This window comes from Gymnodraco acuticeps, unplaced genomic scaffold (genome assembly GCF_902827175.1).
Source record: "Gymnodraco acuticeps unplaced genomic scaffold, fGymAcu1.1, whole genome shotgun sequence".
Lineage (NCBI taxonomy): Eukaryota > Metazoa > Chordata > Actinopteri > Perciformes > Bathydraconidae > Gymnodraco > Gymnodraco acuticeps.
The window spans coordinates 1,618,771-1,645,970 of NW_022990271.1; the positions used below are offsets into that span (position 1 = coordinate 1,618,771).

Below are 27,200 nucleotides of genomic sequence, written 5' to 3' on the forward strand. Positions count from 1 at the left end.
GTGTTCCACTTAACCCCACGATGACTCATATTCAAATAAACACAATCTTTTGGTTGGTCTGTATATTTGCTAGTAGAATAATCCTCTCTTCATTTTCAATTAACAAAAGAAAAGAAACAACCTACCTGAGTGAGCGATAGGGAGTACAGGAATGTCGTGAGTCACACTTTTTTGCAGCTTACACTGAGATACAAGATGGCTGATGGTGTGTGTTGTGGCTCGGTAGCTCCCGATTCAAACCACCGGCCTCGACTAAAACCTACAATATATAAGACTGTTGACGGCCTGGTTATTGTAGAGGATGAGTTACTCAACTTCCTGGCGGTTAAAATTAAAACTATGACCCAGGACGAGCTAGTCCTTGTAGCCTCTAACACCTTCGATTCCGAATGGATCGAGACTTCTAAAAAGACGTTGTTTGAACTCTGTCCTGAAACCAAGCAGCGGTGTGTGGCCTTTAAAGGCAACCAGAAGGATGCAAACAATATTAAAAGCTGCCTAAAAGTGCTAAATGAATGCGGTGAAAACATCCCCCGTTTTGTCTCCCACTACCTGGATGAGCTGCCGCCTGTTACGTTTAACAACCTGGATGTGTCCAACCTGCTGAGCAAGATGGAGCGACTGCACAGCGAGGTTTGCGCATTAAGACACGTAGTGGAAGTTCAGGCAGATATCGGTGAGGACCTGCGTGCTGTGGCTGCGACCATGGACAGCAGAGTTGCTGCCGTAGAACGCCAGTTGGAGCCGAGTCATGGTGTAGGACTGGCTGTAGGCCTACCAAGTGACGCTGAAACTACCTGTCGGAGCGCTCAGGGTGATGGCCAGGATGGTGCGGTGTTGGTGAAGGATGCGAGCCCCCCCGGCTCTTCTACTGATGTACATCCCAACTGTGTTGACCCGCTCGCTGCGTCAGGGACCGTGAGTGCCTGTGTGAGCCCTGGAGGAACTGCGGTAAATTCGCAGGTATGGTGTCAAGTTGTGAAACAGGGCCGAGGTCGGAGGAATAGGGCCGAGGCCCGGGCCAGTCTGCCTTATCTAAACAGCTTGTTGGGAAACCTGAACGGAGGATGCCTAATGTTAGAAATTAAAATCAATGTTTTGATAGCATAATGTACCTTAAACATACCGTCAGTTTAAATGCTGTTTTATACTGAAAAACCAGAAGTTCTTGTGCACAACCAGTTGTTAAGCTTTTATTCTGAAAATCCTTCATGACGACATCCGGGACTACTGCCCATTAGTATCATTAAAGTGGCTATTGACGCCGTTAACATGTATTACATATAAAGTTATGAAAGAGATAAGGAGGAGAAAAGGCATGTGGAAGTAAGCAATGAATGTAAAATGTCGAAATCCTCTGTTTAACGCGATATCGGACACAGACGAACGAGGGGGAAGTCCCTTACGTCACTACAGCTCACAGAGAGGAGGAGCGAACAGCGAGCAAGCGGGAAGGACTGCACGGCCAGTGTCAGTGTCACTACCCGATCTGCAGCTCTGCCCGATCTGCTGTGCGCATGTGCGAGATGGTCCGCCATATTGGACAACGCCGGACGGCAACCCAAGTAGGACAAAATTGACATCTAGACCGTCTGAACCATTCGCAAGTTTTTACATGTGACAAAATATGCATTGCGCATTCGCGAGTTTTTACATGTGACAAACGGTGATTTGCAGAGTTTTTACATGTGACAAACGGTGATTTGCATTGCATCTGACAGAATGAAGACTTTAGTGTTTTACAACAATTTGAGAGAATACATGTCTGAAGGTGAATTTCACACAGACCTCTCTAAAAATGAGCGAGATCAAATGCGCCGTGCGTCATCGAACTTTGCAATAAAAGGTAATTAATTCTCATTCTCCTGTTATTTTGTGTTGTGACTAACTGATCAGTTACTTAGCTCTGTCCCAAGTTTTGTATTGTATTTTTATTCTATTGTATTTGTATTGCCTTTCTAAATGAAATAATACTATACAAAAAAATATTTAATTCAATATTATAATATAATTTATTATTTTATTATTATTTATAATATAATAATTGTATTCCTGAATGACCCCTTTTTTATGTTTGTGTTTCTGTTTTTTTAATTAATCAAGCAAAATTAAAGGATAACAAACTCCAGTTATATAATTCCATATGAATAAATAATATTACATGCAAATGACATTTCCTGTAGGATGCTGAACTCTCTCCCACCTCTCCCCTCTGCCCCCATTGGACCTGGATCTTAACACCCCCCCCCCCCACCCACACACACACAATATATTTATTGCTGTGCCTTCTTATTTGCTCGTATTATGATGGGATATGGTTTAATTTAGTAAATGGTTGTGTGTGAAAAATGTATATCTCTAAAATGTGTGTTGGTGTATGATCACATTTGTATATGAAAATGTCTGAAGTTCATAAAAACATTCTCAGTGTTCAAGTCAATCACTGCAAAGGGTGACGATATGGCAGAAGGTGCTATATATATGGAATTGTCTGTATATATATATATATATACACACAATTCCAAAGCTGGTAAGGACTCTTTCAAATGTAGCAATACTAGTCTGAAGAAAAGGACTGATAACAGAGATTTGCTCTAATATGTATTCAGTATGATAGGCTCTGTCTTAACCCCAAATAATAAAACACAAAAGTCTTCATTCTGTCAGATGCAAAAGTCTTCATTCTGTAATAAAACACAAAAGCCTTCATTCTGTCAGATGCAAAAGCCTTCATTCTGTCAGATGCAATGCAAATCACCGTTTGTCACATGTAAAAACTCTGCAAATCACCGTTTGTCACATGTAAAAACTCGCGAATGCGCAATGCATATTTTGTCACATGTAAAAACTTGCGAATGGTTCAGACAGTCTAGATGTCAATTTTGTCCTACTTGGGTTGCCGTCCGGCGTTGTCCAATATGGCGGACCATCTCGCACATGCGCACAGCAGATCGGGCAGAGCTGCAGATCGGATAGTGACAGTGGGAGAGGAAGCTGCAGACTTTCTCTCCCGTCGAACCATATCCTGTTTGTGACTTTACCGCGCATTTTTTATTAATCAAAGTACCAATTTTGAACCTCCAGAGACTCCATTTAGTCTCCTTTTTAAGCTTCTCTTTCCTGGACGCTGAGAATAAGAACACAGTTAACAATTGGAATGACCCCTGACGTGATTCTCGTTGCACCGGGAGAGATTATACACGCGGCTGTTGTCCGGAGCCGCTGGCAATCCCGTTCGACACACAGAGAGCTCAAACCACGGTAAGGAGAAACCTGTTACATCAAAATTCTTCAATAGTTTATGCAGGACAATCTTAGGACTGTGTGTTGGACGGCTACTTCCGGTTCCTGAAAATAGCTGGGAAATTAATGTTAAAACAACCACATTTATAACAATAAGAATTCCATAACACGTGGCGTTGCATTTTCACAAGCAGGGTGAGTTCAAATTTCTTCTTTTTCTTACATTTAACCCTGCATGCTATTCGTTTGTCTGTTATTACATGTCGGCAGAAGGCTAATTGCTCCAAGAAGTGTTTTTTGTTACGTTTTAAGTTAACGTGAATGGTTTGAGGCTATTTAGCAGTCGGGATTGCTTGAGACAAAGAACACAATCACAGTGGAAGCTGAGAATATTGGAGTGAGTCTGTGTTTTTCTTATTAAAAAAAGTCCTATTTGAGGAAAAGGCCTGAAAAGTTTGAAGCTTCTGTTTTCAAACAGACATTGCGTCTGGTTTACGACGAGAAGTGCGACATTCGTGCGTTAGATAGACGATATTCTTCTGATTGTGTTTGATTAGCGTCTTGCTTTGTCCCATGATAGCGTGTTTAAACAGGAGATAACCATACTGGCTCTTAAAGTCAAAACATTACGTACACAGGTTGAGGGCTTTGACGTAAGGGTATGAGGCCCATTTATAATTGTAAATTACATAGAAGTGTTATTTTAAACTGCAGTGTTGTTTTGAGTTGAATTTTCTAGAATTAAAAGATCACCCTCATTATTTCAACTCCGCTCTGAGAGCCACGAGGTGTTTTCAAATCCCTTTGTTCTTCAGGTCAAAGGTTGGAAAATCAGTTGCCGTCTTGTCTTCGTGTTTACAATGAGCAATGGCAGTCGCCATTTCGTGAAATGCTAATTTGAAAGTACTCAGTCCTACTCACACGAGGCTAGTCACTCCATCTTGAGAAGGATACATCATATTTCTTTGCAGAGTTGGAACTATAAAATAGACAGGTTATTTTACCGTGGGAAGTTTGGTATTTGTAGGGATCTGATTTTAGAAGTTTTTTTTGAAATATTCCAGTTTGAAATGTGTTTTGGCGTTTATGTGCTGTGTTCTTTTACCATAGTGTAGTGTTCTTACCTAGTGTAATTCTCTTTCCATTTTTAAGAAGAAAAATAAGCTTTTCTTGTTAAATAGAGGTTAGTTTTGCAACAGTAATCCCTAGTGGATTAAGCTGGAAATTACAATAGCGCACTCTGCTGGAAGTACAGAATTATTACATAGAGGTAACACTCAATAGAAGTTTAATTTGAAGTGTTATAAATAAACTAGGGCCGGGACTCGATTAAAAAAATTAATCTAATTAATTAGAGGCTTTGTAATTAATTAATCGAAATTAATCGCATTTTTAATCACATATAAATATTTGACCTAAGAACAGTGAGAAGCAATTTTTTTCACATGGATTTTAGTATACCATTAGGCGCATTCACACCGCAGTACTTTTCCCACAAAGGTTCATGAGAATTTAGTTCATGAGAACTCTTTGAACCTGGGGGTGGATTAGGCAAATGAAGCCGCTGACGTCACTTCTTCTTCTTCTGCTTTGGGTTTACTGGCAGGCCACAAACCACTTCACGGCGTATACTGCCGCCCAAAGTCCCCGGCCGGAAGTCCCCGGAGTTGGGGACTGGCTTCAGTAGAAGCTGCTGGGAGTCCCAGCAGCCTTCCGAGTAAATCGCCAGAATGCCGACACCTCCTCATCTCCACCGCTCCCATGTTTTATTTTGTGTTGCCATAAGTTAGTCTCTCTGCGTTTCTGCGCTGGGCTAATGCTAATAATGCTAATGCGAGGATAATAAAATGGCGGCTTCACAAAACTTTTTGGGAGTTTTACGGGGCGTGGTTTGCAATCCGCCCAGCCAATCAGAAATATAGCTCTTTTCTCACAAGAGAGCCGTACGAAAGTCCCTGCTCTCTAGCAGCTCTCTGCTCTCTAGCAGGGACTTTCGTGGGGGTAAAAAGGTTCTCATGAACTAATTTTAGTACCGGCTCTTTTTGGTGTGAACGCGATAAAAGAGGCTAACGTCCACGCTAGCTTCCACGCTAGCTGCTATATGTTTTGCATTGAGGTGATACTTGAGGCTTGTTGTGCTGCGGTGATATGCGAATTTCTTTTTGCATAATTTGCACACAACCGTGCTCTTATCGACGCTTCCATCCGTCCGTTTTTTAAAACAACATTTCCCACTGTTGTTCACTGTGGTTTGTTGTTGTCTGAAGTCATGAACGTTAGTTGGTGCTCCAGTATAATCGGTACGCCTGAAACTCATCCAGTGAGAAACGTTCCGCGGTGTAAAAATAAGTGCGATTAAAATGCGTTAATTTTTTTAACGCGTTAATTTTTGTGTAATTAATTAATCTTAATTAACGCGTTAAAGTCCCGGCCCTAAAATAAACACATGCTTGATCGCCAGGATAGAATTGCAAGTGGTTTCTAATTATAAGATAGGACACTTTAAACAATACTTTTTCAAATAAGCAAACAAATGTATTGAAGCTAACACAAGTTAGGACATTTACATAATTTCATACACTTTGGTATGCACTGTACACAGTAGATTTAGATTTTCACCAGATTTCTAATTTTCATATTTTAAAGTCAAAACCATACACTGTACAATTTTTAATTTAGAATTTCAGATTTTAAAATTTGCATAATTTTTTATCTTTTAATTAACTTTGTTATTTAAAAAGAAAATCATAAAAAAAATTGAAAAAAACAACTTTAAAAAGCCCAGATTTAAAGTTAGGTTCGGATGACATAGGACATTACTTATCAGGAACGACGGTGCTAGTCAGAGGATTGGTGCTTAATCTTTGATAACTTAATAATATTCATTCGAATAGGAAGAGAGCATGTCACCAAAACAAACTAAACTGGGACTAGACGCAGAGCCAGGCTCAAATGCAGATATCAAGGAAAGGGTAATAATCTGATCAGATGCTTTAACCTTTCCAATTAAAAGAACTATATGGAGGGAAGATGAAGAAAGATTTATAAGAGTTACAAGTCTGATACTCCATCTGGAATCTGCCAGCCTATTGGCACACAGCATAAATGTGGTCCGAGTAGCAGATCTGCCAGTGAGGGAAGACATAGCAGAAAAAACAAAAGACACCGTAGCTTGTAGGAACAAGACAAGGAGAAGGGAGGGGACACTTCCAGAGAAGGCAGGGCAGACACCTCCAACAATTCAAGCTCAGGAAGAACCAGAGAATGCAGGGCAGACACCTCAAACTGTTAAATCTCAGATAGTGCCAGAAAATCAGAAGCAGAACCAACAACCAGGAGGTTTCCATGATGACAACGGAGGCAGGGGGTCCCAGAGATGTCAAAGACAAACAGGGGTGCCAAACATGACCCAAATGTAACTGACACCCTGGTATCAATCACAGCAATGAGGAAGCACAGAGGGCCAGACCAACAGATGATGCATCCTCAGCCCAAGGGTATTTTGAAACCCAGCTACATTGAGCCATATCTGTCAACACAGGAGGGAGAAGTTGAATGTTATTTAAAGAGATAGTGAGTAGCATATTGCATTTACACATAAAGCATCCACAGATTAGTAGAAGATTAAAACATAGTAGAACATTTAGCAGACTATTTTTGTAATTATGAGAAGGATAGAGATTACGAGTGATGTTGTTCCCCCACACAGAAAACTATTGTGTCTACACAGCTAGTGAGGTCAAGACGATGGGGTTTCCACTCAAAAATATGAAGACGGAAACCTAGTACTCGCCCAAGATGGAGGATCCATACCAAATCCTCCTGTTTACACCGACTGCAGTTCAAGGGGCGGCGATACACCTGACGTGGAGCTGTTGAGACCTAAAAACAGAAACTCGATTCTGCTGTGGTGAGGTCTGGCTACAAAGGGAGGTGTCCGATAGGGTTTGCTTGTCTCAAACCAGTGAAGAAGTCAACAAGAACCCAGCAGAACTAGAGAGTGACTGTTAGCGGGAGAACAGTGACAGAGCGACAGAGACTGGCACAACATTTTCCAGCCAGTACATAGATAGACCCCGTCAGAAGACCGGGGCTGTGTTTAAAGGGGAACTTCATTTATTGTTAGTGGAAGTGTAGTTTTTTTAGTCAAACAATTATGTGATTTATGGAGTCAGATTACATTTTTCTCATAAACACAATTTTATAATCGGTCTGAAGTATCTGTTTTAAGGCAATGAGCTGCAGATTAAATAACCTAATGCTGATTGAGAGCTTGGATGAAGAAGATGTAGGGATTTTACAACAGTTTCAAGAATCAGTTTTTATTTATTTATTCTTGAGTAACTTTACTGATTTATAATGTAGTGCGTAAGGCAATATCTCATTTTGAGTAAGGGGCACCAGCCCTTCATGCATGTCACCCTCTGTGAGAATAGTTCGCATTTTCTCTCTAGTTTAGAGAAATATTATTTTATCATATCTTTGTTCAGCAGTATCAAACAATACTCTAATCCTAGAATTATTGAGACGCATTAGCGACACCAGGGGTATTGTTTTTCGCAGCAACAATGATGCATAATACCAGGACAAAAATCATTATTGCAACAAGTAAACCATTTTTTGTGCTAATGGCAGATTTTAGTGAATATGTTTTTATACCATCAGAAAGCCATACATCATACGATATTTTGTACGCCTTATGGGTACACGGAGAAGTTATATTTATTTAATGCAACGTTATGGGTTTTACATGTCCTGTTCAGAATAGGGTAATCATTGCAATATTAATTGAGCATGTTCTGCTCAAAGGAGGGAGTGCCATGATTATACAGATGTTGATTTCAGTGACGTTGTAGTTAATAAATAATAACATGTAGTTAATAATAGGTCTCATAACGACAAAAGGTATGCCGACGCTTGGGCCTCCTCCAAGGAGGGAGTGGTCCAGTTTTAGATATTAGACGAATAAAAGTAATGAATATGTCAGAACTCCGAGTAATATTATCCAAGTTTTGTCTACACAGGCTAAGAAAGCTACAGAGATACAGGACGAGACACCAGAAGAGACTCCTGTTCGGCCAGGTGATTGGGTGAGGGTGAAAGTTCACAAAACACAGTGAGCTGATCCCGGTGGACGGAACAGTGAGAAGTTGTAACGAACTTCACACGCGCTCCGGTTTAAAGGTAAAGAAAAAGGAGCAAATTGACACCACCTCACACATTGTCACCCTTCACTGGCAACTTCCAGAACATTATTGGGAGTTAGGACTGATTTGGCAGAGCTGGAACAAAACAATAAATAGAAATAAGATAAAGATAGAAACAGCTCAAAAGACGAATTGTCCATAGATTTTTATAGATTGTACACTAAAGTGAAAACCTATTTTTGTTTTACATCTGAAAAAGAGTCCAATTTTTGTATACGTTATTATAGTACTCATTATTTAAATTCTGTAACTGACACAACCAGGGAGAAAATAGAGATGATGTCAAGAACAAAGCCAAAGCAATTGTGGGGTCCCCTAGGGATAAGAGTCAGAATAGCATTGTTGATTGTGCTCATTACACGTGGCACCTTTCTGGTTGGATGGGGAGTACAATATCAAGTAAGACATGGATCCATTAGTCCACTCATAGATAATGCCCACATCACTAACAAAACTCCAGCTGGGTTTCAGAGACTTTCACTTATCCCCAGAGCCAAAAGATCAGCTGAGCAACAAGAGGAAGAGTTATAAATACTCGGTCCCAAAGGTGAGGCGGTTACAATCAAGATGATTCACCCCCCATATATGCAGTTCTTGTATCAAATGATGAGATGGGTTTAAGTGATTGGGATATGTAAGTGATGGGAATTTACAGATTAGGGGAATCTCCAAATACACTGGATCCATGTTTTAGTCTGTGCCAGAAACACCCCTGTTAAGTCTATGGACAACCGACCGGTGACCTGAGCACAATTATTGAAAATGATTACAGTAGAAACAGGCCACAAGTACAGCTTTGTACGTACAAACTCTATGAACAAAATTCCCCAGCAGATTGTGGCGACATTGCAGATATGTCCAGTCACAAAAGTTACTAATGTTCTAAATAACAGTGAGATTTAAAGTAATGGAGAAAATATGGGGACGTTCTTTTATAGTGTGTGAAATATGTCGTGCTTGAAACATGTAGGTATTTTTAATTTATAGAAGAAAATGGTTTCCTGAAAGAGTTATTTGGAGTAGCCATGTTACAGTGGGTGGAAACAATGTTTAGGGATATGGCACAACCATTAGTAGACATTAATTGGGTTTAGATGACATTTAACATCTAAGACAAATGGTAAGATTAGGAAAATGGAGTGGAAAGGATTGGATATGTTTTACCTCAGTGTATTAGAATTAACTATAGGTAATGCGGCCCGAGATCTCTCTCTCTGCCTGTCAGAATGCTACGACCCCATCTTCAGACAAATGACCTCACCACAGGAGACTCCTCCTCCTCCATCAAACAGACAGACAACCCGAGCTGAACCAACAACGACCTGAGGCATCCAGAACCATCTCCACCTGAGGCATCCAGAACCATCTCCACCTGAGGCATCCAGAACCAAACCAGCATGCTGACAAAGAGGCAAACTCTCATCGGTCCCTCAAACAGGACATGAAGTTCCAAACTGAGCCGTGAGATTTGGCACAATAGCAGAGTGTGGGACATGAGAGCAGAATACACCACTCCATGCAACAGCGTAGAGACTGAAAAGGAGGAGATGAAATGCAAAGCAGTTGGGCCACTGAAAAGAATTACAGCGGGAAGATCCAAGTGCGGATGGACTGGGGAGAAGACAGGACGGAGGAGAAGACGGAACCAGAGGAGTTGGCATGGGCCAGCAGAACGTGAGGGGGTCGTGGCTTGACGACCAGAGGGGGAGAGAAGGAACACAGGAGTGAGTGAGTTTACACATAAACACACTTATTAGAAAATAATCCTAAAAACACACTGAGGGTAGAACATATTATTCAATCTTTTCATCATAATAAACAAATTATTCTTATAGAGATTCTTATTCATGTGAGAATTTGGGGAAGATTTAATTTGTTACAATATAGATAGCAGGCAAATCTTTATTTGAATGGAAAATGTTAAAGGTAGAGCTGGAACCAAGCCAAAGAAAGTATTCCAATCTAGAGTATTGATTTCACCATTGTAGCATGGATATTACCATAGGAGAACTGTTAAGGTGGAAACAACATTGGTTTGTCGTCCAAGATGTAGAGTTTTAAAAAGACACTAGGCAAAGAGCGATTGAAGATTTTAATTTTGAAAAACTAGTATAATTGGGAGTAATACATGCGGGGCCTTGGATCACTCATTTTAATGGTGCATATTTTCGACAATAAATATCGTTCAGGGAGAAGGGGTTGCTCAACCCACCCTGCAGATATTTTAAATCTTACTTGCAGCTTCAGAGGGAGCGCACGGCACCAGAGTATGAGTTTTAAAAGACAAGTGCCACCACCTCCTAATGCTCATCCATTTAATCAGTGATGACCTGACATTTAGAGATGTTATTTAAAAGGAGAAACATATCTGCCAAGAGTGAAAATTCCTGAATTGAACTACAAACCATTAATGAAATGACTTCTGTTTTTAAAGTCCTTGTTGAAGGAGGGAGTAATTATCACATGCTCGGGCACCCAAGGTTCCACACACTGTTAAAGGGGGTCAGCATAGTTATTTAAGTAGACCAGAATTGAAAATAAATTAGTGTAATGTGTTCGTGATATTCCACCGGTTTTCACACCATTTCAGGGACTTTATCACTGCATTAGAACAGACCACCCAAAGCTACTGAAGTAGGGACTTTTAAGTGATGAAATTCTACAACTGTTGTAACTGACCAAAATCTTCTCCCAGAAATGACCGTCTAAAATGCCCTACCCCAGAGTAGATGTTTGGTGGTACTCTGGAACTAAAACCTTGTACTCAGTCTTGTCACAGGATTGGGCTGGGACCTGTGCACTAGCACAGCCAGTGATGTTTTTAATCAACATGGCGAAACACCCCAAAGCCAGTAGGGCCAGGGGGAGTTTAGGGTACAAGGATAGCATAGGGGCGCCCAGGGGAGGCCTAGATGTTGCACTAATTCCATGTCCTAAAATACCGATTGATTACAACGGCCTCTTCTAGAGAACATATTACTTTCATACCTTAAATGATATGAAAGGAGGGAGGGTACATTTCTCATGAGGAGACAGTTACAAATGCTAGTAGAACAGGACGATCCACCCCTGTATACAGATGTTAATGAAAATGATGAGTTAGTTTGAATGATGTTAAATGATATGGATATTCAGAGACCAGGTTGTTCAATGAATGTCCAGCCAATGTGATTCTTTAAATGATGAAATCATGTGAAGAAGTGAGCAAAATAAAATGCTAAAATGGAGTGAATCCATTTCAATTTATAATATACTATTCCAAGATGGTATATTTTTATTATTACATTACACTGGTCCAAGATAGTTTATTTCATTTTTTATTATTTTTCACTGTTCTAATATGATGGATCCCATGTTTTATAAATCATTGCTATTCTGAAATGGGTCGTTTCTTTTCACTTTGTAAAAACAAGTGCCTTAACACTGAGCGTGGTATGGGAACGGTTTCTGTGAAAGGAGGGAGGAAGAAATGTTCTGATACAAGCCATTGCTGCTATTTTGAAGAACCATATTGAATGTTAACACTAGAAGTTATGCACAAGGTAAAACTTTTATGTTTGAATACAGTCAAGGTATTTTTGTAAAGTTGAGGCTATTTGAACCATTCCATTTTGATTGTATGTTTTTGATATATGTACTATGCAGAGTTCAGATGAAGAACTCATTTATTTCAGTATTATACACACCTTTTAGGTGTGTAAGGAGGGACTGTTAGAAATTAAAATCAATGTTTTGATAGCATAATGTACCTTAAACATACCGTCAGTTTAAATGCTGTTTTATACTGAAAAACCAGAAGTTCTTGTGCACAACCAGTTGTTAAGCTTTTATTCTGAAAATCCTTCATGACGACATCCGGGACTACCGCCCATTAGTATCATTAAAGTGGCTATTGACGCCGTTTACATTACATTACATTGCATTTAGCTGACGCTTTTATCCAAAGCGACTTACAATAAGTGCGTTCGACCAACAAAATACAAACTTGAAGAAAACAGAATCATATAAGTACATCAGGTTTCATAGAGCCAAACATTTCAAGTGCTACTCAACTGGCTGTAGATAAGCCAGTCCTTTGTTAGTATAAAAGTGCTTTGTTAATAGTTCTATCGCTCGAAGTGGAGTCGAAAGAGATGAGTTTTCAGTTTGCGCTGGAAGATGTGCAAGCTATCTGCCATCCTGATGTCAATGGGGAGCTCATTCCACCATCCTGGAGCCAGGACAGCAAACCCACGTGTTTTCGCCGATGGGAACATGTATTACATATAAAGTTATGAAAGAGATAAGGAGGAGAAAAGGTATGTGGAAGTAAGCAATGAATGTAAAATGTCGAAATCCTCTGTTTAACGCGATATCGGACACAGACGAACGAGGGGGGAAGTCTCCTACGTCACCACAGCTCCCAGAGAGGAGGAGTGAACAGGCAGCAAGCGGGAAGGACGAATGCTTGTAAGCTCTCTTCTGCACGGCCAGCACTTGGGAGAGGAAGCTGCAGACTTTCTCTCCCGTCGAACCATATCCTGTTTGTGACTTTACAGTGCCTTTTTTATTAATTAAAGTACCAATTTTGAACCTCCAGAGACTCCATTTAGTCTCCTTTTTAAGCTTCTCTTTCCTGGACGCTGAGAATAAGAACACAGTTAACACTAAGCCTATTGTTGACACTGCTGCACAAGGGAATATCAAAGTGATCCGTACGAAGTTGGTGAGTGTTTTTGCTACCAAATTCTCGCCAGACCTTGATGCTGAGACACTGTCCGAATATCTAACTGAACAACTCGGCCGTGATGTTAACTGTCACCGTATTGACACTGCAAGCAGCAGATATAGCTCGTTAAAGGCCCTGTCACACTGTCCCGAAATTGACACCCGATGGACACACGATAAAGGAAATGTTCAAATTCGGCTGTGATCGTAGCAACATCGGGCCATTCGTGAGGGCATCTAAGCCATCGTATGACCGCCGGTGGAGTTTCTCAGGCTCCGGCAGCAACTTCGTGAGCGGCAACTTCGTAAGGCACTCGTGAGGGCATCTTGTCAAATCGTGTCATCTTCGTGTTATCATCGGTGCATTCACCCTCATGGCCTTACGAAGGGCAAAATTGACACACGAATTCAACACGAAAATGAACCTTCGCAAGGTCCTTTGGCAATTTTTTGGCATGCCAAAGATTTTGCCACCGCTCACGAAGTTGCTGCCGGAGCCTGAGAAACTCCACCAGCGATCATACGAAGGCTTAAGATGCCCTCACGAATGGCCCAATGTTGCTACGATCACAGCCGAATTTGAACATTTCCTTTATCGTGTGTCCATCGGGTTGTTTTATTGCACAACAAAATCATGTAAATATATTATGTAAATAACCCAATTTGTGTTCTGTGAAACTAAAAAGGATATAATATATTATTTTGAAGGACAGTTGACAGGAAGTTGTTGTAATGGAAACAACATTACAGAGAAAACGTAATATTTTCTACATATAACGACGGATAAAGTAAAGAACAAAGTCTGAAGATATCAGTACAGTATCATAGTACTGTAACTTAATTCTTTTTGGTACTTTCATTGCAGTTGTATGTCTTAAATGTAATGTAAATGTTGCCTTCGTGTGTGGTTCGGGGCCATCTTCGTGCGAAATTCACAATTCCATATTTGTGTGTCCATCGGGTGTCAATTTCGGGACAGTGTGACAGGGCCTTTAAAGTGTGTGCTGAGTGCAATGAAGTTGCGGAGATGTTTAACCCAGAACTCTGGCCTGAAGGCTCAGTTGTGAGAAGATACTATGAACCACGTAAAGCGGAGGTGATAGTGGCTAGCAGAGCTAGACCTTTTGCTGGTGCGAGGGTACTGAATGGGGCTACAGCTGAGCTGCTTAGCTAAACCTTATGCGGGTTGGATCATTTAACTGTCGCGGGCTGTGCCTGGGCAACAGCGCTGCTGATAGGATCCGACGTGTAGTGGTGGACAACTTGCTACAAAAATGTGACATTTTATGCTTGCAAGAAACTTTCTTACCAAAGCAGGACTTGGGAAAGTTGAACTCTCTTAATGACAATTTTCACGGGGCTGGTGAGTCCACTACGGACCTATCTCTGGGAATAGTGAGAGGAAGGATAGCAGGGGGCGTGGCTATCCTGTGGCACAAAAAGCTGGACACTCATTAATGTCATCAGGATTGAAGTTGACTGGTGTATTGCTTTACAGATCAAAATGAATAACAAGGAGTTTAGCATTCTCAATGTATATACACCATATGAGTCACAGCATAATGAAGATGAATACCCAGTGGCGGCGGGTCATTAGGGGCAGGTGGGGCACAGCCCCACCTAGTGTCAGAAGAAAGTATTACAAATAATGATTACAAAAAAATACTAAAAAATAAATTAAAAAACATATAAAATATATTTTAAGGTCATGTTTAATAATCTGATTCGTCTGTACATTTCTGTTTTAGTCTGTGTTCTTCTAATTAGTGTCTAGAGTGCCGTTTTGATCTGTTTAGAGCCATGTGGGACAAAACCCGATCCTGCCCCTCCCTCTCACAGTCTAAGTGAACGGTGATTGTAAAAACTACACTGCGCATGCTCAGAGTATTTTTCTATTTAATGTGTGTGGCAAAAAAATAATGACCGTAGGGGCATAGTGCTCCCATCCCCACCATACGTCATCTCACATAATTCAGAATTGATTGGCTGTAAGTACTCACGTGTGCAGTGCTGCGAAACGTCACGTGTAGTTTGAAGAGGAGACGAGAGAGCAGCATATAGCTAACATCACCAGCGATTAAAAGAAGTAAAAAACTGAAAGAAAATGAATGAAGTTGACCATTTACTGGAGCACACATTTGAGACATTTAGTCTCGGAGAGAAACTGGAGGTAAAGCGCCTCGGTGACCACCATCCACCGGATTTCCAAATGGTCCAGACTGCGGGCAAAGTTAAACGTGGGTTTAACGCTGAGTGGTTTGCTAAAAAGAAATGGCTAACGGCGAGCATCCAGAAGAATTCCCTCTTTTGCTTTCCTTGCCTGCTTTTTGGTGAAGATCAAGGTACTTGGTCGAGGACAGGTTACAAGGACTTAAAGCATCTTTCGGAGAGGACAATGAAGCATGAGAGCAGCAACAGTCATTTGGAAAATGCCGTAAAATTGGGATTACTTGGAAGGGTGAATGTTGCAGCTCAGATTGACAGCGCCTACAGACGCGGCATTGATTCTCATAATAGGAAGGTGGAAGAAAACAGGTACGTGCTTGGTCGGATCATCACCTGTATTAAACTGTGTGGGAAATGTGAGACAGCACTGCGGGGCCACAACGAGTCGGCGGACTCTCTGAATCCAGGGATATTCAGGTCAATTTTCGAGACAATGTGTGAGGGCGATTCCAGGCTTCAACGGCACTACGAAGCTCAGCTTGTTTTCAAAGGGACATCAAGCACCATACAGAATGAACTCTTGGACTGCATGTATGATGTGTACAGGGAGGAAATAGCCAAGCAAGTGGACAACACATCATTTGTTGCCGTTCAGGCCGACGAGACAACCGATGTCTCCTGTAAATCGCAAATGGTGATTGTGCTGTGATACATTATGCCTGACCTCACAGTTACAGAGCGTTTTTTGGAGTTTGTGGAAGTAAAGGACAAAACTGGTGTAGGTCTCTCTAACAGCATCAAGGCTGTTCTGGAACCCCTGAAGCTGAAAGAAAAGCTAATCGCTCAGACCTATGACGGGGCGGCCGTCATGAGCGGTAACGTGCGCGGGGTACAGACGGTGATGAAGGAGACGTACCCAAACGCTCAGTTTGTTCACTGCTACGCCCACCAACTGAACCTGACCCTGCAGCAACTGTGTTCAGCAAGGATGAGCATTCTGAAGGTGTTTTTTGCAGATCTAACTGCTTTTTCCACTTTTTTCTCCGGTGCTCCAAAACGTGTTGCAGCTCTTGCAGAGGCAACACAGAGACGCATCCCACGGCCACCGGCTGTGAGATGGAACTTTAAAAGCAGAACTGTGAACGCGGTTTGGGAGACCCGAGATGCACTACTTCAGTGTATGAAGCATATACGCGCACAACCAGGATGGGATGCGGTCACCATAAGTGAGGCATACGGCCTGTCAAAGAAACTGCGGGACCGAGCATTTATGCAGCTCCTGGAGTTGCAAAAACGAAGCATCGATGCACCTGGGATCAACAGCGCGCTCTGCCGTTTCAAGGAAAATGTTCAGAAAATGAGGCAGAAAACTGATGCATTGGCCGCCACTGCTCATGATGGAACAGACGAGCCAGGCCGACGAGTCAGCAGCACAGCGCCGGTGATGAAGGAGGCTTGTGACACAGTCATCTCACAGGTGGAACAGAGGTTCTCACAGAGTGACCATTTGATCGCTGCAAAGCTTGTTGACAGCTCATTCTTCCCACAGCATGTCCTGTCATTTCCTACACCTGAGCTTGACTGCGCCGTGAAACTGTGGCCTGCGTTGGGAAACAAGGAGAAGTTGAAGTCTGAGCTGACCACGCTCTACCGCCACAGTGAGCTTCACACTGGAAACACTGCCCTGTCTCTGTTGAAATCCATTCACGAGAACAACTTGGAGGAAACGTTTGCTGAGACTGTTATTTTGGTCAAAATAATAGTGACAACTCCGATGACGACATCCGAGTCAGAGAGGAACTTTTCCACCCTCAAAAGGATAAAGACTTTCACTCGCAACACCATGGGACAGCCGCGACTTAACGCATTGGCCATGCTTTCAATTGAAAGCCAGTTGATCCAGCAACTACAGGACTTCATCCCCAAAGTGATAGACACATTCTGTCAGAGGAAGGACCGCCGTGCCGCTTTTCTTTTCAAGTGAGCCTTCAGCTTTGGTAAGTTCATTTATGTCATATATTTTGTTGATCTTCTGTGTTTTGCCTCTGCTGGATCGATTGATATTGTGACCTCGATGATGAGTGTCTGTGTTTTCCTTATATTTACAGTCTATGGTGTTTTAATGCTAAAGCATTACGGTTGTTGTTATTGTTAAGAATTACTTTGTGATGGTGACCTTTACTCCATGTATGAAGGTGCATTACTATGATATCCCCACGCTGTGTACGTAAATGTATGCGCTCACAGTGTTGCTCCTGTGGTCTTCAGTATGTAATTTGACACTCCCCCTCTCTCTCTCCTCCCCCCCTCTCTTTGTCCCCCCTCTCTCTCTCCTCCCTCTCTCTGTCCCCCCCCCCCTCTCTCTCTCTCTCTCTCCCCCGACCTCTTTCTGCCCCCCCAGTTTTGTACACCTAGAAACGCCACTGTGAATACCTGAACAGACTTGCTTTTATACATTCTTTTATTGCTGATAATCATTCCACCAGTGTTTTTGTAGTGGGTGATATGAATGCTGACATATCAGACAAAAGGTCCTTGTTTGCTAAGCATATGCTACAGTTTTGTGATGATAACAATCATATATTATCAAGCCAAATACTTCTGACTACAGATAGCTATTCATATATAAGCGAGGCCTGGCATACAACTTCATGGCTTGACCATTGCATACGCACTGCTAATGCCCATGACATTGTAAGATCAATTGAGATTGTGTATGAGGCATCAATGTCAGATCACATTCCTTTTATAATGTCACTAGATTATGATCCCTGAGATGTCTCAGGAGGTTAAAAATGCCTGTACCACTAAAGTGGATTGGTCCAAGCTCACAAATGAGGATAGGCTATTGTATTATGGGAGAACTGATGTCCTATTGAGTGATGTATATCTACCCAAAGTGGCAACTCTGTGTGTTGATGTGGGTTGTAATGAAAACTCTCACCGTGAAGACCTCTGTAACATGTATGATTGTATTGTGGGAGCTGTATGGGAGGCCAGTAGACCGTGCTGTACCTACTCTAGGAAGAGACACAACGTCAAGCCAGGGTGGAATAAACATGTGGCTGATCAATACGCTGAAGCCAAGAATGCTTTTGGGGCCTGGGTCCGGGCAGGAAGGCCCAGAGAGGGGCCTGTCCTGGATCTCAAAAAGCGTACAAATGCTAGATATAAATATGCAGTTCGTTATGTCAACAAACACACAGAAACATTGAGAGCGGACTCTATGGCTGAAAAGCTCCTTCATAATGATGTGACTGGCTTCTGGAAGGAGGTGAGAGCTCTGAACAGGGCCAGTACGTCATTACCGTGTACCATAGAGGGAGTATCTGGAGCCGATAACATAGCTGAGTTGTGGAGGAAACATTACTCTAATATACTTAATTGTGTTAAAAGTGACCCCTACAAAGTTGGTAATGTTGTGAAGAGTGACACAGTGGGAATCACAGCTAAAGAGGTTTATCGAGCAATTGCACAGCTAGCTGATAATAAAGCAAGCGGCTCTGACCGAATCACTGCAGAGCACCTTAAACTGGCAAGCCCGAAGGTTGCAGTTCTTCTTGCCATTTGTTTTACCGGCCTCATGACTCATGGTATGTTGCCGGACTCCATGTTGACTGTTACTTTGGTGCCTGTCATTAAGGACAAAGCGGGCAAGGTAGGGAGCTTGGATAACTATAGACCAATTGCTCTAGCCAGTGTGTTATCCAAAGTCCTGGAAATAATTTTGTTAGATAGACTATGTTCCTATTTATGTACCTCAGATAACCAGTTTGGCTTCAAGGCTAAGCATGGTACTGAGCTATGCATCTATGCTTTGAAGGAAATGGTAGAAACATATAGAAGACAGAATTCCACTGTTCTGATTGGTTTCATTGATGCCTCTAAGGCTTTTGACCGAGTTAACCATCATAAACTGTTTTTAAAATTGAGACAAAGGGGTGTGCCTAACAGTATAATTAGGATCCTGGCTTATTGGTATGCCAACCAGAGAATGCGGATCAAATGGGGGAATGCAATCTCTGCGCCATTTGGTGTTGGTAATGGAGTCCGCCAGGGGGGGCTCCTCTCACCATGCCTTTTTAATATCTATATGAATGATCTATCAGATGATTTAAGTGTCTGTAAAACAGGGTGTGTGATTGGTAATGTGATTGTAAACCATCTTATGTATGCCGATGATCTGGCTATTGTTTCTCCTAGCAGTGCTGGATTTCAACAGTTGCTAAATGTTTGTTCTGATTACGGAGTCAAATTTGACGTTAAATACAATGCTAAGAAGAGCGCTGTAATGATCTGCAGAGCAAAAGGCGATAAGAACCTTTGTTTTCCAACATTCTACCTGTCAGGGCAGGTGCTGTCTGTTTGCTGTAACACTAAGTATCTGCTGTCTGTTTGCTGTGACACTAAGTATCTGGGACACATCATCACAGATGAAATGGCTGATGATGATGACATGTATAGACTGCGGCGTGCCTTATATACACAAGCTAACATGTTGGCTAGAAAATTCTCTTGGTGTTCAGATAAGGTTAAGGTGAACCTCTTTAGAGCTTATTGCACTCCTCTCTATACTGCCCCCTTGTGGGTGAAGTATAAGAAGGCAAGCCTCAAGAAGCTCCAGGTTGCATATAATGACTGTTTGCGTATACTGCTTAGAAAACCAAGGTGGTGCAGTGCAAGTGAAATGTTCTGTAATGCACGAGTCAACACGTTCCATGCTCTTTTGAGAAATCGAATGTACAAATTCATCTGTCGATTGAATGTTTCTCATAACTCTGTCATTATGCTGCTGTCAAATCCGTGTTTCAGTGCTGTAGATACCAGTCACCTCTGTGGAAACATTGGTATAACTGCCTTTTTTAATTTATATTTGAGTGTTGTATGTTTTTGTAATAATGGACCAAGAGTCTCTTTAAATAAAAATGATGAGTTACATGTTTTGCATTTGCATTTTAATGTGTTCTTGTCTTTATTTGTATACATTTACATATGGAGAAATGTTGGTGGGTATGCACTCTTGAAGCCTCCCGGGTATTTGCACAAGCGCTGAGACATCTGATGCAAAGAGGAAGTAGCGAGGAGACGCTTCCAGTGACAATAAATAGTTTTAAATGGCACCTTATCTAGAGCCACGGTGGTAACACGAGGCGGCAAAGGCTTAAAATAAGAGTAGTGTCACGATTATCATGTAATGTCACGATCTGTCTGTGTTGTGTTTTGTCTTGTCTAGATCTGTCTGTGGTTTCCTGTCAGTTTCCCTGGTGTGTCTAATTTACCCGATTGTGTTCACCTGGTGTCCCTGTGTTTTCTCCTCCCTCCTCACCTGTGTCTTGTTTGTATGATTAGTCTTGTGTGTATTTAAGTTCTGTTTTTTCTGTCTGTCTTTGTCGGTTCGTCTTTTGTTGGTGACTGAGTTCACCGGTGAGTGTTCTGTTTTGTCTGTGTTAGTTTCATTTTCCTTGAAATAAAGGTTTATCAGAGTTATCTGCATTTGGGTCCTGCTTCCTTCACTCAACCGTGACAGTACGAACCGACCAGAAATGGACCCAGCAGATGATCCATTTGAGGTGGAACTTCAAACATTTTCCTTTGATTTGGCTTGCTGCTATGATTGGTGGAAGGGAGCGTCCAGTGTTCTGCAGAAGGAGGCCGCTCTGGTAGAGGCGCACCGGTTGGCTATGGAGAAACCAGACTTGGTGAAATGAAAAACCTGGCTGGATTTTGAACTTCCTCTGGGTATGTGATTTCCAGCCTGCTGACTACAAACGTCTCGGTGTGTTCCGTCTGGAGTCAGCCAGTGCTTCTGCCCCAGTTCCTGCTCCTGTCCAGGAGTCGTTTTCTGGAACTCGTCTGGCTTTTGGAGGTCCACGGAGCCTTCAGGCGGCTTCTAAGAGAAGGAGTTGCAAGTCCAGGCTAGCAGCCCGAGCCCCAAGAGCCATGATTCCGGTCCCAGTTCTGGCCCCAGCGGCCATGGTTCCGGCTCCAGAACCGGTCCCCACAGCCATGGTTCCGGCTCCAGAACCGGCCCATGCAGCCATGGTCCCTGCTACAGAACCAGCCCACACAGCCATGGTCCCAGCCCCAGTCCTGGCCCCAGCAGTCATGGCTCCGGCCCCAGCAGCCATGGTTCCGGCTTCAGTACCGGCCCCAGTAGCCATGGTCCCAACTCCAGTTTCGGCTCCAGGACTGGCTCTCCGGCCGACGCCAGCTCCCCGTATCCTGTCGGCGTACCGACCGACACAAGTCCCCTCTCAAGTTCCCTCTCAAGTCTCCTCTCAGGTCCCCTCTCGAGTCTCTTCTCGAGTCCCCTCTCAAGACCCTTCTCAAGACCCCTCTCAAGTCCCCTCTCAAGTCCCCTCTCAAGTCTCCTCTCCAGTTCCCTCTCAAGTCTCCTCTCGAGCTACCTCTCGAGTCACCTCTCAAGCCACCTCTCGAGTCACCTCTCAAGTCTCCTTACAATTAAATTCTCCAGTTCCCTCTCAAGTCCCCTCTCGAGTCCCCTCTCAGGTCCCCTCTCGAGTCTCTTCTCGAGTCCCTTCTCGAGTCCCCTCTCAAGACCCCTCTCAAGTCCCCGCTCGACTTCCCTCTCAAGTCCCCTCTCAAGTCTCCTCTCCAGTTCCCTCTCGAGCTACCTCTCGAGTCACCTCTCAAGTCACCTCTCAAGTCTCCTTACAATTCAATTCTCAAGTCTCCTCTCCAGTTCCCTCTCAAGTCTCCTCTCCAGTTCCCTCTCGAGTCCCCTCTCAAGTCTCCTCTCGAGTCCCCTCTCAAGTCTCCTCTCGAGTCCCCTCTCAAGTCCCCTCTCAAGTCCCCTCTCAAGTTCCCTCTCAGGTCCCCTCTCGAGTCACCTCTCGAGTTCCCTCAAGTCTCCGTTCAAGTTCCCTCTTGAGATCCCTCTCAAGGCACCTCTCAAGTCACCTCTCGAGTCCCCTCTCAATCCCCTCTCAAGTCCCTACCCAATGTCCTGGTCCGTTGGAGGTTCCGCTGGGGGTCCTGCCAACCCTGTGTCCTGTGCCGTTGGAGGCCCCGCCGTCTACTCTTCTCCCGGGGGTCCTGCCAACCCTATGTCCTGTGCCGTTGGAGGTTCCGCTGGGGGTCCTGCCAACTCTATGTCCTGTCCCGTTGGGGGTCCCGCCGACTACTCTTCTGCCGGGGGTCCTGCCAACCCTATGTCCTGTGCCGTTGGAGGTCCCGCCGACTACTCTCCTGCCGGGGGTCCTGCCAACCCTGTGTCCTGTACCGTTGGGGGTCCCGCCGACTATTCTTCTGCCGGGGGTCCTGCCAACCCTATGTCCTGTGCCGTTGGAGGTCCCGCCAACTACTCTCCTGCCAGGGGTCCTGCCAACCCTGTGTCCTGTACCGTTGGGGGTCCCGCCGACTACTCTTCTCCCGGGGGTCCTGCCAACCCTATGTCCTGTGCCGTTGGAGGTTCCGCTGGGGGTCCTGCCAACTCTATGTCCTGTCCCGTTGGGGGTCCCGCCGACTACTCTTCTGCCGGGGGTCCTGCAACCCTATGTCCTGTGCCGTTGGAGGTCCCGCCGACTACTCTCCTGCCGGGGGTCCTGCCAACCCTGTGTCCTGTACCGTTGGGGGTCCCGCCGACTATTCTTCTGCCGGGGGTCCTGCCAACCCTATGTCCTGTGCCGTTGGAGGTCCCGCCAACTACTCTCCTGCCAGGGGTCCTGCCAACCCTGTGTCCTGTACCGTTGGGGGTCCCGCCGACTACTCTTCTGCCGGGGGTCCTGCCAACCCTATGTCCTGTTCCGTTGGAGGACCCGCTGAGAATCCTGCCAATCCCATGTCTTGTTCCGTTGGAGGTCCCGCCGTTACCTGTCTCGCCGGGGGTCCTGCCAACTCCTGGTCCTCTTCCGTGGGGGATCCTGCCGAAGCCTGTCCCACCAGCTCTGGTTCCTGTCCGGCCGACACCGGGTCCTGCCCGGCCTCCGGAGCTGTCTGGTCTTCGCCCTCGAGCCCGGCCTTCTGAGAGCCGCGGTCTTCGCCTTCGGGCCCGATCCCCTGAGAGCCGCGGTCTTCGCCCTCGAGCCCGGCCCCCTGAGAGCCGTGGTCTTCACCTTCGAGCCCGGCCCCCTGAGAGCCGTGGTCTTCGGCCTCGAGCCCGGCCCCCTGAGTGCCGCGGTCTTCGGCCTCGAGCCCGGCCCCCTGAGAGCCACGGTCTTCGCCCTCATGCTCGGCCCCCTGACTCTTCCTGCCGCTGCCTTCGCCCTCATGCTCGGCCCCCTGAGTTTGCCCGCTGTGGTCTTCGCCCCTCCATGGACTCTACCTTGCCCCCGGGCCGTCCGCCCGAGACCCCCACCTTGGACTTTGCCTTGCCCCCCGGCCGTCCACCCGAGATCCCTTCTGGGCCCTCAGCTGTGCTCCTGGGCTGTCAGCCCTGGGCTGTCAGCCCAAAGCCCAAGTAGGCTGAAAATTCAATTGTGGATATACTCTAAAATAAATACAACAGTGAGGATGCAGAACATTGCCTAAGAAAAGGATATATGTATTGTTGATAGTTAACATTTCTGCACTTTTGGATAACTAATAAGAAGAGTGTCATATAAACCTTCAATAAAGTGGACCTAGTATGCTCCTTTTCAGGTTCATACTTGTATTGTGTGCCTCTACTGTGACATGTTTACATGCTTTAATGTCTCTTTTCACCCTCTGTCTGAAACCAGAGCCCAGTCTGCTCTGATTGGTTAGCTGGCTGGTTAGCTGGCAGCCTCTGTTGTAATTGGTCAACTGCAATGCCCCACCGGCCTATCACGTAAAATGTGTTGGAGCGCTAGCCAATAGAAGCATGATGTTACACAGTGATGTCATTATTTTACTGAAGTAAAATGGAGGCGTTTCAGGCAGGGAGAAAACCTCCCTCTGGAGGGAACACATGGATTTTAGCCTTTGCAGACCATTTAAATGCACAAAAACCTACATAACGGCCCGTCGACAGCGTCGACAGCTTCAATCTGCCCATTCACTTTGAATGGGGTGACGTCACGTTGCCTCGCTTTTTCGCCGAACTGAATTGTGGGTAGCATAGCGGTCCGTCTCCGCTGAACATTCAACTTCTGACGCCGGAGTAGCCAGCGCCAGCCAATCAAATCCCGTTTCGGAAAATCTGACAGCTCAAGCCATAGCCAATCAAACCGCGTCTAAGCTGGGAGAGATATCCCGCCGTTCATTTCTATATTTAAAAAAAAGATGGAGGAGAAACGAATTATCGCCGTAGCAAATCACCCGGTTTTGTATGACCAGACCGTCTTCACCTACCGGGATACAAACCGGAGTTACCAGGCATGGAGGGAGGTGGCAGAGACAGTGGGTGAAACTGGTAGGTTTTCGCCTGTTTGTGGAGTTTATATATATATTGCTCCCATAAAATCCCCGGGGGTTTTTGCTTTGTATGTCGGGGGCGGGAGATTCATGTGATTGGTTGTTGGTCGCGTTGCTTGAATAAAATCCCCAAGCTTCAGACACGCCCAGCTCCAAGCTTTTTTTGAAGCTGTAGTGTTGACGCTCCGTAACAGTCTACAGGAAACGGGAAAATCCCAAAGAGCATAAGCCACCCCTTTAATAAGAAATACTACACAATATATAATATTCCATAAAATATACAACCATTTTAAATATAAAAAATCACAAAATGCCAAATTACACACAGAAAATACCTGGGAGCAAATCAACAAGCAGTGAGCTAAAAAAATTAAAGCCGAGAAATTGTACAAATAGTGATTTAAGATGGTCACAACTCTCATACTGTCTCACAGGCACTAACAGCGGTGTTACCGGCCGTTGTCTCCATCAGGCAGTGTACACAGCATTTTAGAAGCGACAACAGCACTTGGAGAAGATCAAAACGGGTAATGGAGAAACAAAGTTCCTGAATGAAAGATCTTCAGGAAAGATTCAGTTCCTTGGATTGAACTGTATTGTGTTTCGAATAAAGGGCGTTTTGTGTACAGGGTACCAGAAAAATAAAACTACCTTTATCTTCTCCACAGACACTGGTGATGGACACTCGACAACCTGAACAGACATGAAATTGGTTTGTTTATAATAGTAAGTTCTGTGATTTAAAAGAAGAGAAGTGTAGTAAGCCAATGCCAAGAAGCTTTCAATCACTAAGCTCAAATGTTGCTCTGTTGAGCATGTGGCAATAACAGCAAACTAAAGCTAAAGTAAATGCTTCGTAGTAACCTGATAAACATTCATAGTTTGCATTTTTGTTAGATTAAATCAGAAACTGCTCATACGATTTATAGAGTTACCTCAACCTGACAGGGGAAAAAAACGTATTGTTTTAGAAAATATTTCAAACCAATCACAACGAGAGCCCAGAACATGAACCTGTTAAAGTATCTATGTTGCTGATTAAACACTTTTTAAGAAAACATTTGTGCCAGTTTTTTGGCAGTGAGCCGTTTCCAGGGAACCAGTAGAGACAGTTGCTCGGGGGGGAAAAGCCCATCACATAATCCTTGGCAAAATTAGATTTTCATACTTTTTTTTATGGATTAAACAAATTGAATTTATTAGTTTGTTAAGTGAGTTTAAGAGGTGCTAGAACGGGACATTGTGTTACTCCTTGGCCTTGACCAGGGACACGGGGAGAGTTGGGGGTGCCTAAAGAAAGTAAGTCAATATAATGATGTCACTTTTAATATTGCGCAACTTCATGGTTTTTGCAGTACTTTCGCTTGCCAGGATCATTTATGTAATAATTCTTAACAAATTAGTGCACACATTTAAAGATGTTTAAAATAAACGGATACAAATCTTGAACACCATCATAATGTTTACCAAAGCAGGCACAGCAACAACACTCAAGCATGAGAACTGCAGGGAGAAGATACGGCAGTGCGACAGCGCGTGCAAAAGGGTGGCTGTGTTTGTTTGTAAATCTGAAATGCAGCTATCATCACATGTTCATCACAGATTGATAACGTCAAAGATCCTGCCCTAGCAACCAACTGAGACTAATTATGTTTCTTCTCTCTTCATTAACACGGATTATGACAGTAGGCCTACTACAGTATGAATCCCTGGCACCGAGCTGCATCTTACCATAAACAGACATGTGACCAGTATGTTCAATATTCATGAACACAGCTGGGACGTAGGGTTACTTCCCTGATTGATCATTTTCGTGAGCGCGACAACTCAACATGACCTGCAGAAATGTTATTTTGGCTGTTGATTAGATACCTTCCTTTGATCGCCATCACACATTTCTAGGATTGTGTTTAGAGCTCCGTGAAAAGTGCATCTCCCCCCCGGACCTCAGACAACAGCCCCCTCAGGCTACACAGACATATTTATCTCTTTTAAGAGATGCCCCCACTCTCAGGTGTTGGACAGGTTTTAACTCCCCAACACTCAGGAAACATCTTTGGGCAGCTGGATGTTCCTCAACCCCCCCGGCGAGTTCAGTTCAAAGCAAAAGAAAGAGCTGCCTGCGGTCACAAAGTCTAGTCGATCAGTCCTCTATGATCACTCTCTGCGCTGCTGTCAATCACAGCCCTGAGTCACCATCTGCTGTGGGGACAGAGAGGGAGAACAGGACTATTTGATATCCTTCGTGGGCATGTGTGATACTAAATATGAATGTTTTTCTACTTGTTTAATGTCCTTTAACTCTGTAAACAAGCGATATAAATAAAACCAAGCTATGCAGTAAATGTGAAATGGAAAGGTTATGTGTCTGAGAACAAATACATGCTTGCAGTGAATTCAGCTTGTGAATTTACCTTGTGAAGAAACAAATGTGCTTGCAGCTTTTGAATCTCTTTTGCTATATGTGCTGCCACTTTCACCCTTTTCATTTGAAGAAAGTAAAGAGCATATCAAAGATTACATTTGGATTACTATTGCAGA

The 27,200-nt window shown here is 43.9% G+C and overlaps 1 protein-coding gene across 1 annotated transcript; it reads left to right on the plus strand.

The window, feature by feature from the left end:
• The first annotated feature begins 210 nt into the window (after nt 1–210).
• LOC117549214 lies at nt 211–26,976 on the plus strand. The gene is made up of 2 exons (XM_034220901.1): nt 211–963; nt 25,328–26,976. The coding sequence occupies exons 1-2, from the start codon at nt 340–342 to the stop codon at nt 25,364–25,366; spliced, it is 663 nt and encodes a 220-aa protein (XP_034076792.1). The 5' UTR covers nt 211–339; the 3' UTR covers nt 25,367–26,976.
• Nucleotides 26,977–27,200: the final 224 nt, after the last annotated feature.